The sequence below is a fragment of the Equus caballus genome, chromosome 6, assembly GCF_041296265.1.
Source record: "Equus caballus isolate H_3958 breed thoroughbred chromosome 6, TB-T2T, whole genome shotgun sequence".
Lineage (NCBI taxonomy): Eukaryota > Metazoa > Chordata > Mammalia > Perissodactyla > Equidae > Equus > Equus caballus.
The window spans coordinates 41,110,353-41,133,260 of NC_091689.1; the positions used below are offsets into that span (position 1 = coordinate 41,110,353).

At 47.9% G+C, this 22,908-nt stretch overlaps 1 protein-coding gene across 9 annotated transcripts in view; it reads right to left on the bottom strand.

The window, feature by feature from the left end:
• Nucleotides 1–22,908, bottom strand: part of CACNA1C (calcium voltage-gated channel subunit alpha1 C) — a 680,405-nt gene that overhangs the window by 120,157 nt on the left and 537,340 nt on the right. For 8 of the 9 annotated variants that reach the window (XM_070270768.1, XM_070270767.1, XM_070270765.1 and 5 more), the window contains exons 10-11: nt 15,146–15,236; nt 7,432–7,458 (exon numbers count right to left, since the gene is read on the bottom strand). In XM_070270768.1, coding sequence (XP_070126869.1) covers nt 7,432–7,458; nt 15,146–15,236 — 118 coding nt within the window. Of the gene's footprint in view, nt 1–7,431; nt 7,459–15,145; nt 15,237–17,770; nt 17,846–22,908 lie in introns of all 9 variants that reach the window. The other variant, XM_070270769.1, reaches the window with a different exon arrangement.

The following is a 22,908-nucleotide window of genomic DNA, read 5'->3' on the forward strand; positions in this document are numbered from 1 at the left end:
AGTGTCTCACTCCTTACTCCCTGCTGCCTCATGTGCACAGTGTAAGGGGTGAATCTGGATGAGAGGTTCTTTGCTTTCACGGGCTTCTAGAATCTTTCGAGAAGCTGACAAACGTTTAGACCCTCTGTTCAGAAAAGTCAGCACATCCACACATCCACACCCTCTCCAGAGAAGTTCATGCAGCACGTGGCCCCCTTGCAGCTCGGCCACGGTCCATATGATGTTCCCATGGTCTCTTGGTTAGGGACTTTTGTTTGTAATGCTCAAACTTGGCTGTACACAGAATTACCTGGGGAAGCTTAAAAATAATAACCAAAAAACCTCACCAGTACCCAGGCCCCAACCCCAAAGCAATTAAATCTCGTTCTCTGGGGGCTGGGTATTTTTTAAATACCAAATCTACCATCGGTATTTTTTAAAGTTCCCAAGTGGTTCTAATGTGAACCATGGTTGGGAACCTTTAGGCTAGATGATCTCAAGGAAATACTCCCATTCTGTAATGCTGTGTGTGTGGGGGGGCGGTTTACAGCTTGGCCCCTCATAGCTTATGGCATTCATCCTCGTGATGCAGAGGAAATATATAGCTGTATTTGGTAACTCTGGTGACCAAACATTGAATAAATATCCACACCATGCAGAGGAGAGAAGAAAAGGGTGCTGGAGAGGTGCTCGGGAGGGAGCTGCAGAGGGCCATGCTGAGGACTTTGATAGGAAGAATGACATGATGGCATTTGGCTTTAGAAAACCAAACAATCAACGAAAACAACCACTCTGCCAACTTCTGGATCAGGGGTAGCATGAGGAATGCTCTTTCAGCCATCTGGGTGGGAGATGACAAAGGCAGTGGCTTTATTAATGGAAAAGAGGACACTGAGTTGACACCAATCTGGGGGGCCTTTGAGCCTGACTAGATGTGTAGAGTAGGAGAGAAAGGTATGGAAGGGATGGCCAAGATTTCTAGCTGGAGCGATGTGGACGAATGGGGTCCTAACCAACGCAGGTGCAGACCAGGAGGAGTGCTCCAGAAGCAGAGGTCGTCAGGAGGAGAAAGGTGGGGTGCTCAGCTCGGGAAATGGTTAGAGGTGCCTGCAGGTCACGTATGTTGAGAAGCCCAGTTGGCAGCTGAAGACAGAGCCTGTTTGGGTAATAAAGAGGGCAGAGGAGAAGCAAAGCCGAACGCGAGAGCGACAGTCCGTGCGCGTGTGCACTCCGCTGCGTTCTCGGTTCCCAGGGACGCAGACCTCCGCTGTTGTGGACCCTCCACCCACGCCCAACTGCCTTTAGAGATAGCTTGGCTTCATCTCAATTTCTGTTCTGTCATTTTCTACCTCCTGTCTGCGGAAAATCCTGTTACCAAGCCTTTGCTAAAATCTGTTCTGAGGTTAGACAAGTGGGGTCATCTAAGCAGGCTATTTTTCCCTTCGTTTTGGGCCTGCAGAACGAAGAGGGAAGAAAGATTAATGGAGTCATGTTCTGATCCGACCCCTACATCACTACGGGGTTTGAAGGCCACCTCCAGTGAGCGCCAGGCCTTTGCAGGGGACACAACTGCTGCTTGGGGGACCTTCACTACACGAGGAGAGCTGCTTGGGTCAGAAAAACCCAGTTCCCACAGACACTCAGGGAGGCTTCCCTCCTCCAGACATACCGCCCTGGGTAAGAGGGAGGACGGGGGAGGGCGAAGAGAGGGGCAAAGGAATGGGACAGGGGTCCCAGGGGTCCTGGTGAGAGGCGACCTTGTGCTGAGGAGCCTTATCTTGCCGGGACAGGACTGCTTTTTGCCTGTTACTGTGGTTATTAATATTGCAGAGAAATTGGAAGACAGTTTTTTTCCTGAAAAATGAACTTTCAGGAAGAACTCATATCTGATCCTAAATAGCTTGCATTGTAGTTTCAAGAAATAAGTTTACATAGACACACTCTCATGTTACAGAAATCACTGATAACTTACTCAGAGTCCAAAGGAAGCGACTCTGCCTTCTTTCACGGCATGTAGGAACTGACTGGCAATCAGCTGAATACTGAGAACTTGATTCAGCTCCTCTTTCCCCAAGTTTGGGGAGGTGGGTGCGCGGTGCTACACTGTCAGGCCTGGCCCATGGCTCTGGAGCTGCTCCACTTGGACCCATAGACCGGGTGCACCCGAAAACGGCGCTGTTCCTGTGCACAGCCATTCAGGAGAGCCCCTCGGACTTGGGCTGGGCGGGGGGTGGGGTAATTACTATCCAGAGAAAGTATTTAAAGATAGTTATACACTTCCCACTCTTCAAAATACAGCTTCGCTTGACAACTGGTTTCCTGGCAACACTTCCTACTGTATAATAAATGTAATGGTTTATTAGAATGTGTAAATTTATTTGTGTGTTTATATATGTATGGAGGATATAGAAATTAAATGATAAAATAGGGAGGAGCAATTTGCCTGCTATTCATGTTCCCTTCACACTAACTGGAAAAGTCCTTTACTCTAGGAATAGAACTTCCCACATGTAGACATAGGAGAGAAGGATGGAGAGGAATGCGTCTCACATACTTCTTCAAACTTCTCTATCGTTGCATTCCCATGGGAAATTTCTGCTCACTCACCCTCAGATCCACCTCACCTCTTCCCAGTACTGGACCCTGCTCTTGCCTTTCCACCTATATGGACTGTCCCCTCAGCTACCAGGACCTCCCCCTTCTATGTCCTGCTCATCACTTAGGGGTCACTTCAAGTCCCAGCTTCTCCATGGTGAACTTTTCTAGTCTTCCCAGACTCAGAACTCCTGTCACACTTGTCTGCATTACTCATTTTAGTTACACATTCAAAAATATTTATTAAATACCTTCCATGGGCTAGGTACTAGATATTCAACAGTTATTATGATAAACACAGTCTTTGCATAAAACTCACGTGGGTGATACAGACCCCTAAGCAAGCAAAGAGGGTGCTCAGCGCCAGGGCGGGCTTAGTGGAAGTGCCCCCAGAGCACATCAAAGGGCGTCCCAGCCAAGCGTCCAAGCCGGCAAAGGCTCCCCAGAGGAAGTGACTTCCCACTGCCTTGTATTGTCAGTTATCTTTTATTGTATGGCTCTTGCCTCTCCAATGAGATCCTAAGATCCTGGAGGGGAAGGGACTGCCCTCCCCTTTGTTACAGACCCACAATATTAGTGCAGTCCATTTCACGTGGCAAGAACACTTCACTGACAGGTTGGCAGAGCAGTGGAGACAAATTCTATGCAGATTTACTAACTCCTTGTTGAAGACAAGTTTTGAGAGCCCTGGACCTCTTGTCACCCGGGGATGAGGGTGGGGGTGAGGAGAGGATGGGCTCCTAAAAGAGTTTGCTTGACACATAATTTTTGACAGACATCTAGAACAGTAGACAACATCAAAATGGTGGCTACTTCAGGCTCTATCTAGTGGCCAAAGTAAGTTCCTATCTTTTCTTTAACAGAATTGAGAACAAGCAACCCCCAAAATCATTAAATTTAATTCTTTTATACATAAGTAACTTAAAAATGGACTATGAGAGATTGGGGCAAATTTGGACACATCCTTGTTGCTTATGGGATGGCAGAAGCACAGGGAACATTGGAGGCACTTTTCACTGACGATGGGGCAAGACAGTCCTCCCAAATAGTAGAAGCCCGTGGGGTTCACTCCAGAACTCTGCAAAGTCGAGAGAGGAAAACTCCAACAGATTATCTGATTAATCCCTTCAAATTGCACAAGACTTTTGGAATCACTTGTTCTGTAACTGTTTAAAACCTTCTCTGAACAGTGAGCCCCAAATGTTGCAGAATTCTTTATTGTAACTAATTTCTCAAAGTGGAGACTTGGTTTACCAGGAGAATACCTTAATATTGCCCTAAAGTCATAAGTCCATTGATTTGCCGAATTTTCCCTAAAAGCTCTGTTCTAATATTTCTTTTAAATAAACCATTCAGTCTCGGAAATATAATAGGCCAGTTTTAAGCTCAAATTCATTCATGTCATTATTAAACTGAGAAAGGAATCAGGAATACTTTGATTTTTTTAATATTCAAATATCAGATTCTTTTTTGGAGTAAGACAGGCTCTTCACTGTTTACAAAGTTATTTCTGAGTTACAAAAATTCTCTCTGCATTTCTCCCCATATTTCCAGGTCTCTGCTATGCTCCCATTCAGTCTTAGCTGCCCAATCAGACAGACAGAAAGCGCGAGGGCACATTTTTCTTACTCATGTAGTGGAAACCTTAGCAGCAGACAGGAACTACTCCAGGTCTAGTCTGATAATTGATGGCATTTTGAATCCATTGCCAGTCTTTGATATTCCCTGAACAGACACCATCAGTGGGCTCTAGAATCTGGATGGGATGGCCGCCATTTGACATCTGCTCAGACCCTTTAGGGCCACACTCTCTGGTGTGGTAGCCACTAGCCACATGCGGCTATTGAGCACCTGAAATGTGGCCAGTCCAAACTGAGGTGTGTGGTAAGTTGAAAATACACACTGTATTTCAAAGACTTAGTACAAAAAAAAGAATATAAAATATCCCATCAATAATTTTTATAGTATTACATGTTGAAATGATGTTTTAGATATACTGGGTTAAACAAATTATATTAAGATTAATTTCACCTGTTTCTTTTTACTTTTTAATGTGGCTACTAGAAAATTTTAGAAAGTGCACATGTGGCTTGTGTTACTTTCTAATCAACAGCACTGCGGTAGAGCTCCTGCCACCCTCCCCGCCCCCCGGCAATGCCCCTGATACAACAGTTCAGCAGAGACGGGGTAGTGCTCCTGGGCGGAACCTATCACCAGGATGGCATGGTGGTTAGTGGCTTGGGGCCTGGGTGTGGGTTCTGACTCAGCCGTATATGAGCCATGTGGCCCTGGGTCTCTCAGCCTTGGTATGCTCATCTGACAATGGGTTTAATGATAGTGCCAGCCTACAGGTAAGAAGTCTTTTGGGAATACAGAGTCCTCTCTGTGTTTCTGTTGTATCTTGAATAGCAGCCGCAGAGGTCAAACGGCTGGTATAAGGAGGTTAAGAACACAGCAGGGTGAGCCATGCCTCAAACCTGAGCAGAGTCCAGAGTCAGGGGACCACTGTTCTTTCCTCTTTTTCAAAAGCACAGAATACACCATAGAATACTGGATAAGAAAATGTTCCCAATGTCCCCTGGGTATGTCTCACTCAGCAGAGTCCACACAAATATGCACTTTCTCTTCCATCCTCCAGACTGTTCATTCATTCATTCATTCATTTACGATTCACTCATTTGCATGTAATGAGAATGATATTTTGGAAACATTTTAAAATGTATTTTTATATCCCTTACTCTTATTGTGTAGGGGCTTTGGAAATGTCAGAAGTACAAAATGATTTCTCAGCTTTGGCTGTCAAATTAGATATTTTGTTTGAGTGAGTATCAAGCCTAGTGTCTTACTGAGCCAAGATCATTCATTCATTCATTTACTCAGCAAATATTTATTTCATCCCTGTTATGTACCAGCCACTCCTCCAGATGCAGGTGATAAAGCAGTAAGATGTAAGCATTACTGAGAGTGAGAGGACTCTATTTCTAGAGCTCTTGTTCATGTAAGCAGAGCTAGGCCTGGTAGACTTCTCCCTAGATTTTTATGTGCAGGTGGTCATGGCTTAAGAGAAAGAGGAAGGGGAGAAAAGCCTGAATTTTCCAGTCCCAGTGGAATATGAGAGAAAGAAGGTGTCAGAAGCAGAGGAGAAAGTCAGACAGCAGAGTTATTTAATTCTCAGCCCTGGGCCCAAGCCTCAAGAGGTTAGAGAAGGTTGCTTTAGAAACCCCCAGACAGTCATGGGGAGGCCCAGGGACAGTGGGGCTAGTGCGCAGCCTCTACTGGGTGTAGCAGAGGGGGTCTTAAGCTCCCTGGAGAATGTCAGCCTTTGGCTTAGAGCTCCATCCAGGCTGGTGAAGAGAGAGTGGTGGGAGGCAGGCAGGTGGGTGAGCCTGTCATAGTGCTCCCGGTTCCCCAAAGCTTGTTCATGGAGTGTGAGGGGTCTGGAAGCATCTGTGCACTCAGATGAGGTGCGAGGATGCTAAAGTCAGGGGACCAGTGGAGCTTGGGGGTCAGAGGACAGAGGTGGAGATTTCAAGATCGGATGTAAATATGGGGGCCCATGGATTCCAGTGGTGGAACGGATGGAGATGGAGCTGCTGCACCTCAGCAGGTACCAGTTCAGAGAGCAGCCCAGACTAGCCACCACACAGCAGGGATAAGCAGAGGACTCAGGAGGACTCCAGCACCAGTCCTGACCAAGCCCTGTTTACTTCCTGGGATCCTGAAGTCCCCTACCCCTATGCATGCAGACTCCATCTTGGAGAGGAGCTAGGGAAAAGGAAATATGAGAGTCGGAATATTTCACCTTAAGGGATTATTTCAAATACAGCACTGGGCTGCATTTACGCAGCTGGACTGAAATTTAGTGTTATTTATGCTCCTGCTACGCAGTAGGTGAGGCCAGGGAAACAACACTAGATCAGTTATGAAACACAAACAACCAATATCTTTGGGCATGTACAAGCTTTGTGGGAGTACATTCACATCCCCACTCCACATATCCATCCATTCATCCACTCAGCACACGTGTATGGACAGCCTGCCACTGGACAGGCACTTAGCTAGACTCTCTGGAAATAATACCTCTGAGGCACACACAGCCTGTTGGGGGAAACAGGCCTGTGAGCCAATAAATGGAGTGAAGTAGGGTAGGTGCTGTGACAGAGGTATGAGCAAAGCACCATGGGAATGGAGGGAGTGAGTACTTCCCCTGGGGAGTTTGCAGAAGGTGTCATAGATGTGGTAATGTTGGAGGTTCTTAACAAAAGTCCGAGTTCTCTAGATGAAGACATGGGGACATGGTGATTCAGGTAGAAGAAGGGCTCCATGAAGAAAGGCCCTGGGAACTTTCTGGTAACCACAAGAAGTTCCATGTGGTTGGAACAAAGGATATGCTTGGGGAGTGCGGGAAGTGAGGCTGGAAAGGCAGATGGGGGCTGAAGACCATGGGTCCTGTGGAAGGTTCTGAAGCAGAGCAGTGTCACAATCCTACATGCTTTCCATAATCCTTAAAGTTCCTATCTCATCGTGTTCCATAAACCTGAAATAGTTATGAATAGCGGTAAGTGTCCACATTACATCTTTTTAGACTGGACTCCATCTTATACAGGAGAGGGAGATATTAGGTCTCACGACCTCCTAGGGATGGTGCTGCCACAAAGACTGACGGTCAAGGATCAACAAATATCAACCCTGAAGTACCTGCCTGATCTGATCCACAAGCCTCTTCTTGATAGCCATACAAAAGAGCGCAGTTACCCCCTTAGAAGAACACCTCTCACTTTACCACCCCATCTGGAGGTGTGACCTTGGGCTACCCAGGTCAGAGCAGGAAAGAAGAGCAGCATGCAGCTCACGCACCTGAACTTAGACTTGGAGATCCGGTGGCTGAAAGAGAAAAAGGAGACATTACCAAATGACACACACATTTTCTTCTACTTCAAACATGTTCAACAGTGCAGAGAAGTCCGGTGTTGCTCAGGAGACTTTAGATGGGCACTGGACGGATGTGTGGGATGAAGAACTTTGGAGAGGAAACCCTGTCTGTGAGCATCTCCCGGCGTGTTCTTGTGTTTGAATGTGGGGACTGAGGGCTGGGCCAGCTGACGAATCTACAAACCCAGTATCTTCTAAGTGGCGCTAATGCTCCCTGGAGAGGGAGAGGGCCATTCTCAGATGGCCAGTGTCTGCCCAGCAGGTTCCATGAGGTAGGGCTGGGCAGCGTGTGAGGAATGCTGCACCTTGAAAAGAGCCAGGCACAAGGCACAAGGATCTCACCAGCTGGAAACCACAGGCAGGAACACATTGGTGTAGATGTCACTGCTGTCCAAGCAGGAGCCTGGCCAATGCTGGGGTATAAAGTGAAGATAAGAGAAAGGAGCCAGCTGGAAACTGAGAGGCCACTACAGTCCTGGCCTGAGGGCTGCAAACTGGGCCTAAAGAAATAGCCATGGGGCCTGAAACCCAGGATGCTGACAGTCATGTGCAACCCTGAAGACCTGGGGGACTTCTGGGCAGAAGCACAGGACAGGTGGGCTGGTAGCTGACTCGAAGGATCATCGTATCAGGGAGGAGGGGTCCAGTGAAGGGTGGAAACTTCAAGGAGGTCCTGAGAATACCTGTTCATATAGGAGCGTCCAGGGGAGGCTGGATGGAGGCAGGCTGGGGGAGGAGGAAGGGAAGAAGGGAGGGGGAGAGAGAAAGAGAGAGAGAGAGACAGAGAGAGAGAGAGAGTAAGAGAGAGAGACAGAGAGAGAGAGACACACACACACACACACACACAGAGAGAGAGCGACAGAGAGAGAGACAGAGAGAGTGAGAGAGAGAGACACAGAGAGAGAGTGAGAGAGAGAGAGAGAGGGAAGGCAAGCACTTGAGACAAAAAACAGAAGGCAACATGTCAGAAATGGTGTTAAGGTAGTGGATACCAGGGAGATGCAGGAGGAGAGACTGTGCTCAGATGGACGTGCGGGAGGATGCAGAATGCAAGTTAGAGATGAAGAAAGGGATGGAGACAGTGGTAGAGAGACAAAGAGAGATGCAGAGAGTACACAGGGGCGGGCAGTTTGGGACACGACGGCTGCAACCCTGTGTTGTCCCAGCTCAGTACACAGTGAGCTCTGTTGTACAGCAAGAAAACAACTCCTCTTGTTATTTTTTATTAAAAAAAATTAAACCAGAAGATGTGACAGGTGGCGAAGCCATCGTACATGAGATAATTATATCTCTGGGGCACTGAGATTCTGAGCCAAGTGCCTTTACTGCTCTGAATGGTTAGCTAATAACCTTTTCCCACCTCCAAAGACTGCCTCCTAGGGCTGAAGGGTTTAATCACACGCTAACAAAGCGTGTGGGAGGGGGACCGGGAGCCAAGGGCAGCGTTTTTATTTAGTGTCACAGTTTAATGGGGGAAACAAATGTTTCCAGCCGCTAATTGGGTGCTGGGGAATCCGGGCGCTCTCTTCTCCAGCAGGGCCACACTGAGTTTGGGGCTGTCAGGGTCTTCCCCAGGCTTGCTTTTGGGCAACTGACACTCCTTGCTGTTCACAAGCCCAAGCAGATGACCACGGCCTTTAGTCTTGTGACTCTGTCTACAGGGCCGGGCCTGGCCCCAGGCTTTCTCTCAGAAATGTCCCAATGATTCTCTCCCTTCAATACAGACCACATGCCCTTCCCTGCAAGGTCTCTTGAAGTCTCTCTCTCAGTCCAAGTGAGTTATAAGCAAAAGTGGGTTCTTAAAAACTCCTAATGGGGAAACCAAAATCTCAGTGTTCCTATCTCCTAAGGAAATGGCTCTGGGATGTGGGCACTGGGAGGATCAGGGCTGAGGGTGACCATTTAAAACGAGGTCCGAGTTCCAGCATGGCCATTGGCTACGGGTCCTTCCTTGGCATTCGGGCACACTGTGAAGACAAGGAAATGGAGCAGGACTTTCTTTCCCACTTACGTACAAGTCCTGATGTGTAACCATGGGCACCTCCCTTGAAGACTGATTTTTGTTGTTGTTGTTGCTGTTCTCAGGGGATTGTGAGCATAATTTTAGGCTTGCTGGCTCTGAAACATTCATCCCCTTTTAAGCACCATATTACTTAAGCACCCCTACTTAAGAAGGGGGAGAGTGCTGCTCAAGCGGCATGTGTCTGGATGAAAAGGAAAATCCTAGCCCTTGCAGAGCTGGAGGAAGAAATCCTTGTAAAGCCCCAGCTCCTTGACTTCTCCGTACTTCCTTGTACAGGTGGGAGGCAGCTGCAAAACCCCACTTCCTGAAAACAGAGGGACCCCGCTGCTCGGCTGCCTTTTACCTCCTGGGAGGTAACCACCAGCTAGGGTTTGGAAAGCTAGTCCATCCCTCTGTGTGAGTCCGTGAGCTGGGGAGCAAGTGGGTGCCGTGTAGCACGGCCCCATTCCACACCCTGGGCTGTCTGACGTGAGGCAAAGGCTTCCGCCTACTGGTTAAACCACCTCAGATCCCAATGAGGCCTCGGAACAGCAGAGACCTTCAGCTTCTCCAAACCCCAATGGGGCATGCACAGCCTGCTCAGAAGCCTTTTTGGCTTTTTCCATCAGCAATATTCTAGTGAGGTAAAATTCCACTGGGCTGGATCTGAAATTCATTCAACCCAAGATACTTTCTCTGCCCAGGTGCCCAAGATAAACCTTCCAGGAAACCACAATTTTCTTTGTTGATATTAAGGTTCAAAATTAAAGACAACCCTAAAACTCCTTTTATTTTGCTTAGTTACGCAATTTGCATTTATCATTATTTGACAAATATTTGAACTTCTTGGGAGCTATTTATATTTTCAGCCTTTCTCTCCTTCTTAGAGTAATGAGCACCATATGTTTACTGCCTGCTGTGTGAAATAATATTTCCCTGAATCGTCCCAATTTGCCTTTCACATGAGTCAGATGGCACTGCAGTCATCATCCAGGTTGATATACATCTGACTCAACCTTGAATCCACAACTGGAACACCCCCCTCAGCTGTCATTACTAGAAGGGTCACACCCTGGGCCTTGTCACAGAGCATTGCTCCAACTGCTGGATGCTGAACTCAGTTGCTCTGTATCTCTGGTCAGAGTCTCCTTCTCCATTAGCCCTCCTGCCCTTTCACTGAACCCAACTTTTGCCCTCACTGGCCCTTCCCAATCACTCACACCCTTCCAGGGCTCTCAGGCTAATGTCAGATTTGGCCTCTGGTACCTAGCAATGGCCCCACAGTCACTTCAATGTTGCCTTCAACACAATGTAGACTCCCACACCGCCTGGGCCTTCTGCTGTGCCTGCTCGGCTAAACACCCACCCTGGTCCACACCACTGCATGCTTTTAGTGCTTCCAGGCTACAGAGGCTGCAAAAAATATGTCAAATTGTTCTGCGAGGCTGACTCCACATTTACGATGTCAGTCTCCCCCACGTCTTCGGCACTGCTCAGCATTCTTAGTGACTTCTCGGTGATTCACTAGTTCGAATCTTACTGTACTGAACTGTCCTCAAGGTTCCTAGGACACCAAACTCTCACTTTCTGTGATGACATGATAGATATTTTGTATGACCCTCTTCATCAGAGCCTCTTTCTGATTCTATATTCTTTATAAACTGTAGCCTTTGAGAACTGGAAGGAACTCTTAGATACCACCTGGATCTATGGTTTGCAATTTATCAAGTTATAGAATTCTTTATCCACATGAAATCTAACCTGGAAGCCCAACATGTAATAGAGGTGAAAGCGGTCCCCTTCTGTAGTCCCTGCAGCTCCCAGGACCCCCAGGCCTTTGCACGTTGAACCAACCAAAAGGCTGACCCCTTCGTTTGCCAGAGGACAAGACTCAGACTCAAGAGTGGAGGTGTTTTGGTTGAGGTCACATGGCTAGTTGGTGGCTCACTGGGACTAGACCCCAGGACTCCTGATGCCAGGTCTCTTTTCCATCTTACCGTTAGTCCCAGAGGTACAGGGAGTGCTTCTATGTAAATCCAGTCTCTCCAACCGTGTCTTTGAAGTCGCCCTTCTCCTCTTTGTAAGCCATGTCTTCCTATAAGCACTCATCTCCACTCCAGCACTTTCAGCCTCTCCCTTTTCACTGGCTTCTTTTCTGCCTTAAAGATTATTCTAGTCTTTACTTGAAAGGCCTTTAACAAGGCCTCACTTGCCATTGCTGCCTATTCTTTCTCCTACCCTGATTTCCTCTCTCCCTTCCATGGCCTCACTTCTGGAACGAGTGCCCTACGCTGGCTCATGTCCACCCCCTCTCCTTCACTGAGACTCCAATTCTCATAGTCAAATTCTGCAGAGTGTGGCTCCAGAACACACAACTAATTCATCTGCTTTTTCCATCTCCATGTGTGACTCCAGCCGGCGCCACCATCATCTTGCACCTTGGGAACTGCTGTTGAGATCCTTTCACCGCGTGCCTGTTTCCTACTGGCCTCGCTCCTACCCATTCTTCTCCTAACATCAAAGTGATCCTTCAAGAATGCAGTGCTAACCAAAACAACCAGCTCCACATTCCTGTGACTTCTCACGTTCAATCACTTCTCATGGTCTTGTGGAAAAGACGAAGATCATTAGGATCTACCAGGCCCTGCCCATCTCCAGCCTTGTCTCCCGGACTCTCCCCTCATTCCTGCCCTGCATGCACTGGCTGCACTGGCCTTCTCTCAGTTCTTCCACCCAAGGGCCTTGAAACACACTCGGAACATTCTTCCTTACTCTTCACCTCAATAATGTATGTTCACTCTTCAGTTCTCAGCTTAAATTTTAATTCTTCAAAGGAGTTTTTCCTAACCTGCCGGTCTATACCAGGTCCCTCCCCCTGTTATTAACCCTACATGACAGTTACTTCTTAACACTTATCCCAATTTATAATGACTTCTTTACTTGTCTAATGTCACTTTCACACCAGATTGTGAGCTCCAACGAGATGGTGTCCATTTGCTTGATTGCTATGTATCCTCATCGCCTAGCACCAAGCTGGGCATCCTGTTGAATGAATGTACAGATAAACAGCTCTGTCCTGAAATTCTTTCTACCGAGGCTTCCAGGAAAGTACTGCTGTCTGCTCTAAAACCTCTTCATCTGGTTCGTTTACTTGGTCTTATTCTTCTGTGTGTCAGTTTCCCAATGCTCAGTCCTTGGTCTTCTGCCTCTAATCCTCTATGAACTACCCTGGTTTTATAACCTCATTAATAGTTTTTACATCGATAGCCTCAAAAGTGTGGCTCCATCCCTGTTCAGAGCTGAGCTTTGGACCTCCACACCCTGTGGCTGGTGTGATGTCTGCAAGTCCACCTGGTTGGGCCCCGGCTTCAAATTTTACTTCAGCATCCTTATCATTTGCTGTCTTCAGACCTTGATGGCTCCTTCCTCTTCATCACCTTTTCTCCCCAGCTGCCCCCTCCCCACCAAAATATATTGCAGTTCCTTTCTCTCTGCCCCCACCACCCCCAGGAACCATCTTCATCCAGGCCTTCTCACTATATAGAAACCTTCATAGAAACCCTCACTACACACCACTTTTAACTCAGCTTTAAAAACTAGCCTCTCACGGTCTCCTCACCATCACACTCAGTCTCAGCCTCTAGCTTGTCTTCATGCTGTGTCTCCCACCAGGAACGCTGGCATTCTTATCCCATCATTGCCTGAGGCAGGGGTGGGGAGGGGAGTGGGTTGGAGAAGACCATCATTGATTAGGTACATATTAGAATTCTGCCACTGTCACTAGGTATTCTACATGCACAGAGGAGATGCATAAATGTGGCTATTCCTGGGGATAACAGGGACCATTTCTACAGAGCTCTCAAGCCTGTAGAGCATATCCTCAAGGAAATGACAGATATACTAGAGATGCCAGCCTCCTCTATGGGGGACAGTCATGTTCTTCCAGCAGAGCCTCCACACTCTCCTGAAATGTACTCTCAAGTGACCTCCTAGTGCCAGCTCCCTGGTCCCTCCTGGTCTGCAATTTGGGCCATGCCCCAAAGCCAGAGTTGCAGGGTCTTCAATCATCTGCCCCCTAACCCTCCTTGGTGTCAAGACAACAGAAAGGCCTAGACCTGACAGGCTTTGAAGGCTTGCTATCTGCCTTTCCCTAGTGTGGCTGTCTGGGGCCCACTTCCAGAAACTCAAGTGCTTGTTTTGTATGGTTCCAAAAGAAGAGAGGAGGGAAAAGGCTTGGACGGCTGCTTAAAAATGTAATTAGCACCATATTTTAACAACATTTTGACAATAATTGCTTCCCAACAATACTGAGAAATCTGCAGTGCAGACTCCCCGGCGCCACTGTCAGAGTGACTGATACTGAAGGCCCGTGTACCTTGGAAAGAGAAGATGCAAGAGCTGGTCTGTTCCTAAGCCTCGTTTCCCTTCTCCTTTGGCTCGGAGGCCACCCTCGAGGCTGGCGTGGCTTATGTTTAGGCGTTCCTATAGCTAACCTTTTAAACAGGGTTGGGTTTGCCCAGACCACTGAGTCATTTCAGAGGGAAAGGGTGAGATGAGATGCTGTTCCACTGCTGGAGTGATTTAGAAACTCATTGTCTTTGGGACTGGTCCCATCTGGGGCCTTCTGTCTGCAGTGCCTGTCAGTGACGGGGCAGAGTTTACAGGTCTTACACCTACCAGGAAAGAGGAGAAGCAGGCTCCACTACCCAGTGTGGGACCAGCATGGCCCAGGAGGCCTCATGCTCAAGGTCAATGTCACTCCTTGACAGAACACAACTTTAATCTTTGGACTTTGCTTTCTGAGATACTGGTAATGAAACCAGCGGTTTGCTTATTTTCAGCAGTTAAACCATTTTTTCGCTTCATGTTTTTTTTTTTTTTTGGGGGGGGACACATTTCCCAGGGACCGCTGGTTTCCATTTTTAAGATGGAACTAACGGGTGACTGTGATAATCCACGTGTGAACTGCCCCTCCTCACACCTGCCCAGTCTTGGGCCACGTCAGCTCACCGAAGCCCAGGACTGGGGTCTGAGCCAGGGCAAGGAGGATGTGAACATCTAGGCTGGGGCTTACGTGGGAGGAGGCAGCTGCCTTCTAGGCTAAGCACTGAGGTTTTTATTAACTCAAGTTTGCGTTCCAGGCACCTGTTTCCCTTCACTAGATGGATAACTTAGTGTTGCAGATAAGGACCAACATGTTTATCACCTCCCAGTGTATTTTCTTAGGTGTTGGCTTTTCTTCTAGGTCACATTTATCAGAATGGAAAGGTGGCTAGCAGGACCCAGGGACCCTAACACGGCTGTGTCTTATGAAAGGGGGTGAGGGGGCTGGGAAGCAACAGGCTTCAGGGCCCCCCCAACCCTGCACAGAACATGCTCTGTACTTCTCAGATGTGGTGGGAAGGGCCTCAAAATCCAGGAGTGAGAGCCTCAAAGAAGTGCTGAACTGAAGACATGACCTGCCCAGGGCCCCCCTCAACCTGGGCCCTCCTCTCCCCACACAGGGCACCGCCTGAGGTTTCTGTTTCTTGCTGCACTCGAATCTCTACCCCTCCCGGCGAGGAGCCAACCCATTGTGACTTCAGGACACAGCTTCCCTGCCCACAACCCGGAAAAGCCCCAGCCGTGCCTACTCACGCCAGCCTGGCTCCGCAGTTTTCTCCCTCGATGTCACCTCCAGCCACGTTTTCCGTGTTGACAGACTCAGTCTCACTTGTGGGCATGCTCACTGTAAGAGTCAAAGCGATGCAGAGCAAGGCATTGAGGGCGGGGAGGAAAGAGGAGAGAAGAGCATTAGTTTGCAACACACCCAATCCCGAGTCAAGACGGAGGGCTGCTGGGGAGGAAGAGGGCCTGAACAGCACCTGTTGGCCAGGGGACGGGCACTGCTGCCGCAGGCTGAGCCCTGGCGCTGCCCTGGCCAGCGGCGGGGGTTTCCTTCATTGACAGGCCTGCTGTGTGTCTAGTCTGAGTTTTGCTGCCATGGACACTCTAAACTAGTGGGAATGTGGGAGGAAATCTGGTGATAAGATCCTTTACCTTATAGGAGACATCCTGAAAACACTGCCCCTTGAATCCTTTCTCTACCCTCAACTCTACGCCTTTGGAGAAGCTGTATAAGGTTTTCCATTTGCATCCATTACTTGCCATAAAAAGAGGAGCTTTCATGAAAATATTTTATTTACCTTATTTCTTTCTACCCACCAATTCTAAAGGGCTCCACCCCCAAACTTAGGGTCTAGCTTGTTTGTAGAGAGGGCATTTTTGCCACCAGCATGAACTACTAGATGGACTTGGAGGAACGCCCCTTGTCCTGTGGTGCATGCTGGGTACTGAGTCAACTACGTCTAGCACTCTACCTGGAATAGAGAGCCTGAAGTGAACAGCCATTACCAGAATCATGTACTAAGATTCAAACCAGCACTGCAGACATCAGGCATGAGGAACATAACTGCGGAACCCGGCAAATCAAGTTTACATGCGGCTAGAATATAGACTGCCGGGTTACTCTCCCCCGTCAGCAACCTTGACATTCCCAGCTCAGCAGGTTGACCTGGAGTATAGACCATCTAATTCCATGGGAGCCAATCTGTCCAGTCAATCTCTAGGCTCTTCCTGAGGCAGCAGTGGGCTGAATTTCTAGAGCAGTAGTAGTTTTTTAAGCTTGGAACCCAGTTTGATGGCTTAGAAAACGCCACTTCTTTTATTATAACTTTTTATTCCAAATAAAAGTTTAACTCAAGAGAATTCTTCTTTTTCACCTCCCATTAACCTTCTAATACAACACAAAAATGAGTTCCTTATTTTTGCCAACTCCTGTTCCTTAGAGCGGCCACCACATCATTGGTCCTGGTTCAGCTCTCCTGACAGGACAGAACTCCTCATCTGGTGAGACAATCACTAGTCCTCAGCAGCCATAGAATCTGCAATTAGTGAGGGTGTAGCATCAGGTGATGTAGCACCAGGTGACACGTCCCCACGGGGCTGCCACAGCCCAGGAGAAGACCTACTGGTTACATGGATATTGGTGCTGGATGTGGATTTTTCCCACATTGTTTTCTTTTGGATGAAGACAACATGGGCAGGTGAGAAGAGACTCACCTCAAGAATATGGAAGACACACACAGAAAGCCCCATGACCTGCCATCTGTTTGTTGTGTACGAGAGACCCCTCTACCTTGGGATTTATTTTCAATAAAGTTGGGTAAAAAGAAATGCAGATGTTATTTCAAAGAAGTTGGCGCTGGATGGGACTTTAGATATCCTCCAGCTCTAACTCGGTCCCTTCACTTCACAGGACAGGAAAGCGAGGCCTGGGGGAGGGAAGGATGCCCAGGGTCCTGCAGTGTGTTTGGGGTAGGACTTCACCCGAAGCACAGGTGTCATGACCCCCTGCACCATGCTCATTTTGATTGCCCCCACGTTGACCAACTCCCTAGTCTACACCCTAGGACAAGAGGAGGTTCTTAAAGCTAAATCAGGCCCTGGTAGCATCACAGGAGGGTGTCAAATGGCCACATGGTAGTGCTGAGTTTCACAGCACTTACAAAAGTTCTACAGCCTGCGGTCTGAGGGAGCTGGTGGGAGAGACCAGACTTTAGGGATGGTTTTAGCACTGGGAGTTGGGAAGACAAAACCTTCAGAGTTTGCCAGGGTTCCTTGTGCCATCCATACTAAGGAAGAAGTCACAACACTAAAATGCCTTTGGTCTTTCAATCCATCTGTCTCCAGCCATCTCTGGCCTAACGTGCCTTTAACTCTTCAGGCAACATTGTTTAAAGAGTTCAGCTGTGTATAAAAAGCCATCTGACTTTGCGACACTTTGCTCCCAGAGAGCCCCTTATGTGCTAGTGGAGTGGTGTGATGGCAGTGGCGCTAGGCTTGGAAGGACAACCAAAGTAGGAGTGGGCAGGCCTGGGCATTAGAAGGAAACATGTAATCTTCTAAATAAAGGCACTGCCTATACCATGCCAAGCTGGCATTTACAGTGAAAATCTCGACTGGCACTATGCAAAGGAAAGCTTCTATCAAGGAATAGCTGCTTCTGAGTGTCACATCCGCTGACTTTATACATATGAAGAGACGACAAGACAGTGGCTTTGAGTGGGACAGATTGCCATCCCCTCACAAAAACTACACATACATACAAACACATATGCACACACACACACAGCATCACAAGCCATCAAGAAAAATACCCTCCCGTGCAGTGCGGTACGTACCAGCACACACTTACACACACAGAGCACAGGGGAACATTACCATGGGTTTCTGTGGAGTGACTAAACCAAGCAAACTTCCCTTTCTTCTGATCAAGCAAGCTCGCTGGAGCGCCTCCTTTCACAGACAAGATGGTCAGTGTCAAGAACCAGGAACAAGACATCAACAGAGAGCATGCAGTCAGCCATGGGCAAAAGAAAGAAACAAGGAACTCAGCTTTCACGTGGAACAGCCATTTTCATCTCCAAAAATAAACTAAAAAAATTATAAAAAGCAATATTCCAAAACATATAAGAAAACATAACAAAATAGAACAAAAACCCCAAATCACATAAATTAACAACACAAAACAAATAATGGACCCTGGGGAGAAGAAATTACTCCAGTAGAGGCTCCAGTCTACACTCGTAGACTGGTTAGTGACTTTGAGGAGAGGACTTCCTGGGGGGCCACACTCACCCCTGCTGTCTCCTTAAGGAGGCACCCATTTTACAGGCTCAAATGGGGCATCTGCTAAAGTCAAACCACAGCATTGGTGTCCCCCTCCACCCACTCAGTGCCCAGGTGAGTTGACGTCTCCCCCATCTGAAGTGGATTCAAGGGCTCCCTCACAACTTACACCCAGACAGTGTCACTTGCAGGTAGAAAACAATCCATTGACCTCCTTGCCCCTTTGTCCAATCATTCAATTCCATTTAATAAAGTTCCACCTGGTGCCTCAGGCCTGATCACGTCCCAAACATCTATGCATCTGCTTTTCATCAGTTTAAACAGGCAAAGAAGTTGCTCACATGCTTGTCAATGGGTGGTCTTTTTTTTTTTTTTGAGGAAGATTAGCCCTGAGCTAACTACTGCCAATCCTCCTCTTTTTGCTGAGGAAGACTGGCCCTGAGCTAACATCCATGCCCATCTTCCTCTACTTTATACGTGGGATGCCTACCACAGCATAGCGTGCCAAGCGGTGCCGTGTCCACACCCTGGATCGGAACCAGTGAACCCCGGGCTGCCAAAGCAGAACGTGGGCACCTAACTGCTGTGCCACTGGGCTGGCCCCTGTCAATGAGTGGTCTTTTGAGGAGGTTTGTATAAAAGGGAGAAGAACTCTGTAAGCATCCTTGGGTCTGAGCTATAGTTGGAGAGGAGGGTGCTGGCAAGTGTAAACACAATGGTTACTGCGAATGGAAGAGGGGACCTCTGTATTCTGCAATGAACTTCAAGTTCTGGACGTCAAATGCTTTAGCTAATTCCTGAGAAATGGACTTTTCCCACTTCATCTCGTAGAACTAGCATTAACTACGCCCCTGCCAGGCCCCTAGGGAGGGTGTTGGGGACGGGTGGTGAGTCAGGCATAGTTCCAATTTGTTAATGAGGTGGGAAATCTGTTCCCACTCACGAAGGGAAGCATGTGCCTGATGAGGAACGGGGAGGGGGCCCCTTCAGCTCCAGGAAGGGGCATGAAGGGAAGGTCACCCCGAATTTTAGGGGCTTCTTTACTTCCCCCTCTTCTCCTGGAACTCAGATCACCTCTAATGAACAGCCCTGAGTGCTTCTTGTCAGTGAGAGCTCTGGAGACTAGTTCACAGCAGAAAAGGGCCAGCTGTATTTTTAACCTTTGTGAAGGGCTGTGTCCCCAAACACACATCTTTAAAATACAGGGCTTGGAATAGACAGAAATGTCACTCCCAGTATCATTTTTTTCACTTCTCAAAAGTCCTATATGAAATAGCCCTGAAAGTTAGGAGCTGGAATGGTTCAAATTTCTCTTCTAGAAAAAGGTCTGTCTCAGTTTAGAACGACAGTCACTAAAATGAGCCTGTCATAGTGAGTGGTCTTTATCCGGAGATGTAAAGGGCAGACATGAGGCTGCCGGTCACCAAGTTTCGGTCTAGTTATGTGGTCGCCTGGGGGGATGAGAGCCCTGGCCAGCGACGGAAGGCCCCGGACACCGGAACCTTTTATACAGACGCATTATCCAGCTTTTGGCATTGGTATCAATATTGTCCCATCTTGTTCAATTTCAGAAATGGCTGTATGATAACTTTAAAAACAATAGAAAGAGCTCCATAAAAACATGGCTGTTGAATGTCTAACTGACTTTGGCCAGGGATCGTCTTTCATGTGGGCAAAGTTGGCAGCCACCTGTGTGGAGAGTGATTTGAAGAGCATCTAAATCATCTCTCTTGACGGTGGGCAGCGGTCTCCACTAGATCTGCTATTTTGGGTCAAGTCAAATATCTAAAGATTTGTTGCTGAGATGAAAATATCTCACCTGGAAGGAGCGGTATAGTGATATACTAGTGCCTATTAATTTGTGATCACTTGTCCCTTAAGCACCTGAGGGAATCAGATGGGTGGGATGCAGTTTGCATTCCTATTACTAAGGGATTAGACAGTAGGATTGTAGCTGATTCTTTATAGGACTTGCTGCCCTAGAGAGACAGACGTGGATTCCTTCTTAGAAACTGGATGCCCAGATTGTTGAAAGTTGAGAATTATAAATGCTGGATACTGATTCTGTGGGTGAGATGGAGAGCCTGACTCCTTCTCTGGCCACTTAGATGATGAATTGGTTGGAAGCTAAGGCAGAAAGATGGCAAGGAACCCAGATGCTCAAGGTCACCTCTTCTCTAAAGGCAACCTCCTCCTGGAAGCCCTGAGAGCAGTCTGCTCACCTACAGAAGATGCCATGAGAACACAGGCTCTGTGGCATGAAACGCACTTCACTGAATGGATTTAGGAAGAAAGCTAGAGAGGAAGCTAGTTTTCTGACTTTCTAACTTCACTGTTACCAGGTACTGTGAATCAAATATGGGTCTTTGGGCTGTCCTGCCCCTTGGATTCTGCTGAGAAGATTCCAAAAGTAAAGGAGATTTTCCTGAAAGAGTAATTAACAGCTGCCATTGCAGGTGGGGATAACATAATCACACTTTCGGTGTTATCACCAACGGCTACCATGAGTTGTATGGGCTCTGTCTTGCCAACAACTGATTACCTCCTTGAATTAATGTCTTCTCTCCCCAAAACAGCTATTCTTGGTGGCAACTTGCATGAATGGCGCTTAGTAGGACAATTTCCATGTCTGAAGGGAGATGCACGGTCATTGTCTCACAGCAACCGATGCCTCCCCTGATCTGCTTGGGGAGCAGTTGTTCAGATACTGGGGGGATTATGATAAGCCACTTCCACCATGGGATGATCTCCTGAAACTGGCAATTACATGAACCATGCTGGAGGAGGAGCACTACATCTGGCTGTTGTGAAGACTGGTATGCCCTGGGATATTTGGGTTTGCAAACCCTCTAGGGTTTATTCACTAAAATTTGGGGATCCCCCATTAAACAACAGGCAGGGCTTTGAAAGCATGGCTGCACAGCTCAGCTGGTCAGCCTTCCCGCAGCTGTGGTCAACAGAGACAGGGAAGACTCCCGGCACACGATCCTCACTTTACAACCAACGACTGGCTCCGGGCAGTTCCTTACATTGCTTAAAACAAATCTCCACATGGTGAATCTGCTCCAGGATGTTCCAGTTGGGTAACACTCATGGTTTCCGAGAAGAGAAATTAGATCTCAATTAGCCATCATGACACAAACATTTATGCAATATGTGTGCCCAAAGATGGCCGAACTCATCCACATGAATAAAAAAATGACTCTAGAAGGGGCTCTGGCAAAGGTTGGAGAGTAAGAGCTACTTTGGTTTTGATAAAGAAAAAAGAAATCACTAAGGTTATTTATCAGTAAATCCACAAAGAAAACAGTAAGCGAAATCTTCATAGGCATTCCTTTCTTCACTCCCTTTTCCTTCCCTCCCTCCCTCCTTTCCCAACCCTGAGGCTGCATGGAGAGATGCAGAGAACCACCTCACATAGAACACCTGGCCTTGCTCCTGAGGCCTCTGCCTCAGCCTTTCTATGCAGCATGATTGACTGAGTGGCATTAGAGCAAAGCTCCATGTGAGGGAGCAAAGAACGAACTTGGGGAGAGAGGCAGAAATCTGCCTAGTTCTGAAAGCTTTGGTCACCCAAAACAGCTTTGACGTTGTTGTGGGGACAGGGCTCTGTGATGTCCTGTCATGACCATCAGCAGCAGGAATGGCTGGCCTCTTGTGAGACTTGCTGAGAAAATGCCCAGGCTTCATTCTGGAGCTTAGCTGGTAGCCTCACTACCCAAGGGCAGAGAACTCTTCAACTGCTGTCAATCTTTTATCTCCTCTTGTTGGAAGAGGGTTGGTACCTCAGGGCCAGACATGCAGGCAGTAGCTGGGGTGTCAGAAGCTGAAGGAGCTGAAGGCATTTCTCATCCCACCTGAACTTCCCCCGTCCTGCAGAGTGCCATATGGAGCCAATGGGCTGAATCCTGGGTCAGCCAGACTGCCAGGATCCAATCGCCCAGGCTTCCATGTCCTCTTGGATGGAAATGAAGAATTACTTTGTCAATTACTTGGCCAGGTGCCCATTTCATTACGTTTTTTGCATATGAGTGGTATAATTAGTGTTCATTTTCTGAAAGTACTAATCAGAGTTATGGCTGACAAGCAGAAGGATTCCTGACTTCCTATCTCATCATCTCTGGTCTGGGATCTAAACTCCTGTGATCTGGCTCCATCCTGTCTGTTACACGTGCCCCTCAGGACCCCGGGTGCTGAAGTCCTACCCCTGTCCCTCAGGGTGTGGCTGTTGGGAAACAGAGTCTTTAAGGAGGTGACTAGATTACAATGAGGTCACGAGGCTGGGCTCTAATCCAACAGGATGGGTGTCCTTATCAGAAGAAGACACTTGGACACAGACACGCACAGAGGGAAGATGACACGAAGATGGCCATCTACAAGCCAAAGAAAAAGACCTGGAGCAGACCCTTCCCTCATGGCTCTCAGAAGGAACCAACCCTGTCGACACCTTGATCTCAAACATCCAGCCTCGAGAACTGGGAGAAAATCATTTCTGTACCTTAAGTCGCCCGGTCTGCGGTACTTCACCAGCAGCCCTAGTTGACTAAGACACTACCTACTCATCCTATTTCCTGTTCCTTCCCACAGAAACTCTCTGCCCAAGTTGGGCTGCCTTCCTCATTGTCCCCTGAATGGGCCACCATTACTCCAACCTCCGGCCTTTGTATTTATGATGTCATATATACTACCTGCTCCCTGGAGTGCCTGTCCACCTCCCTGTACGTTTTCCA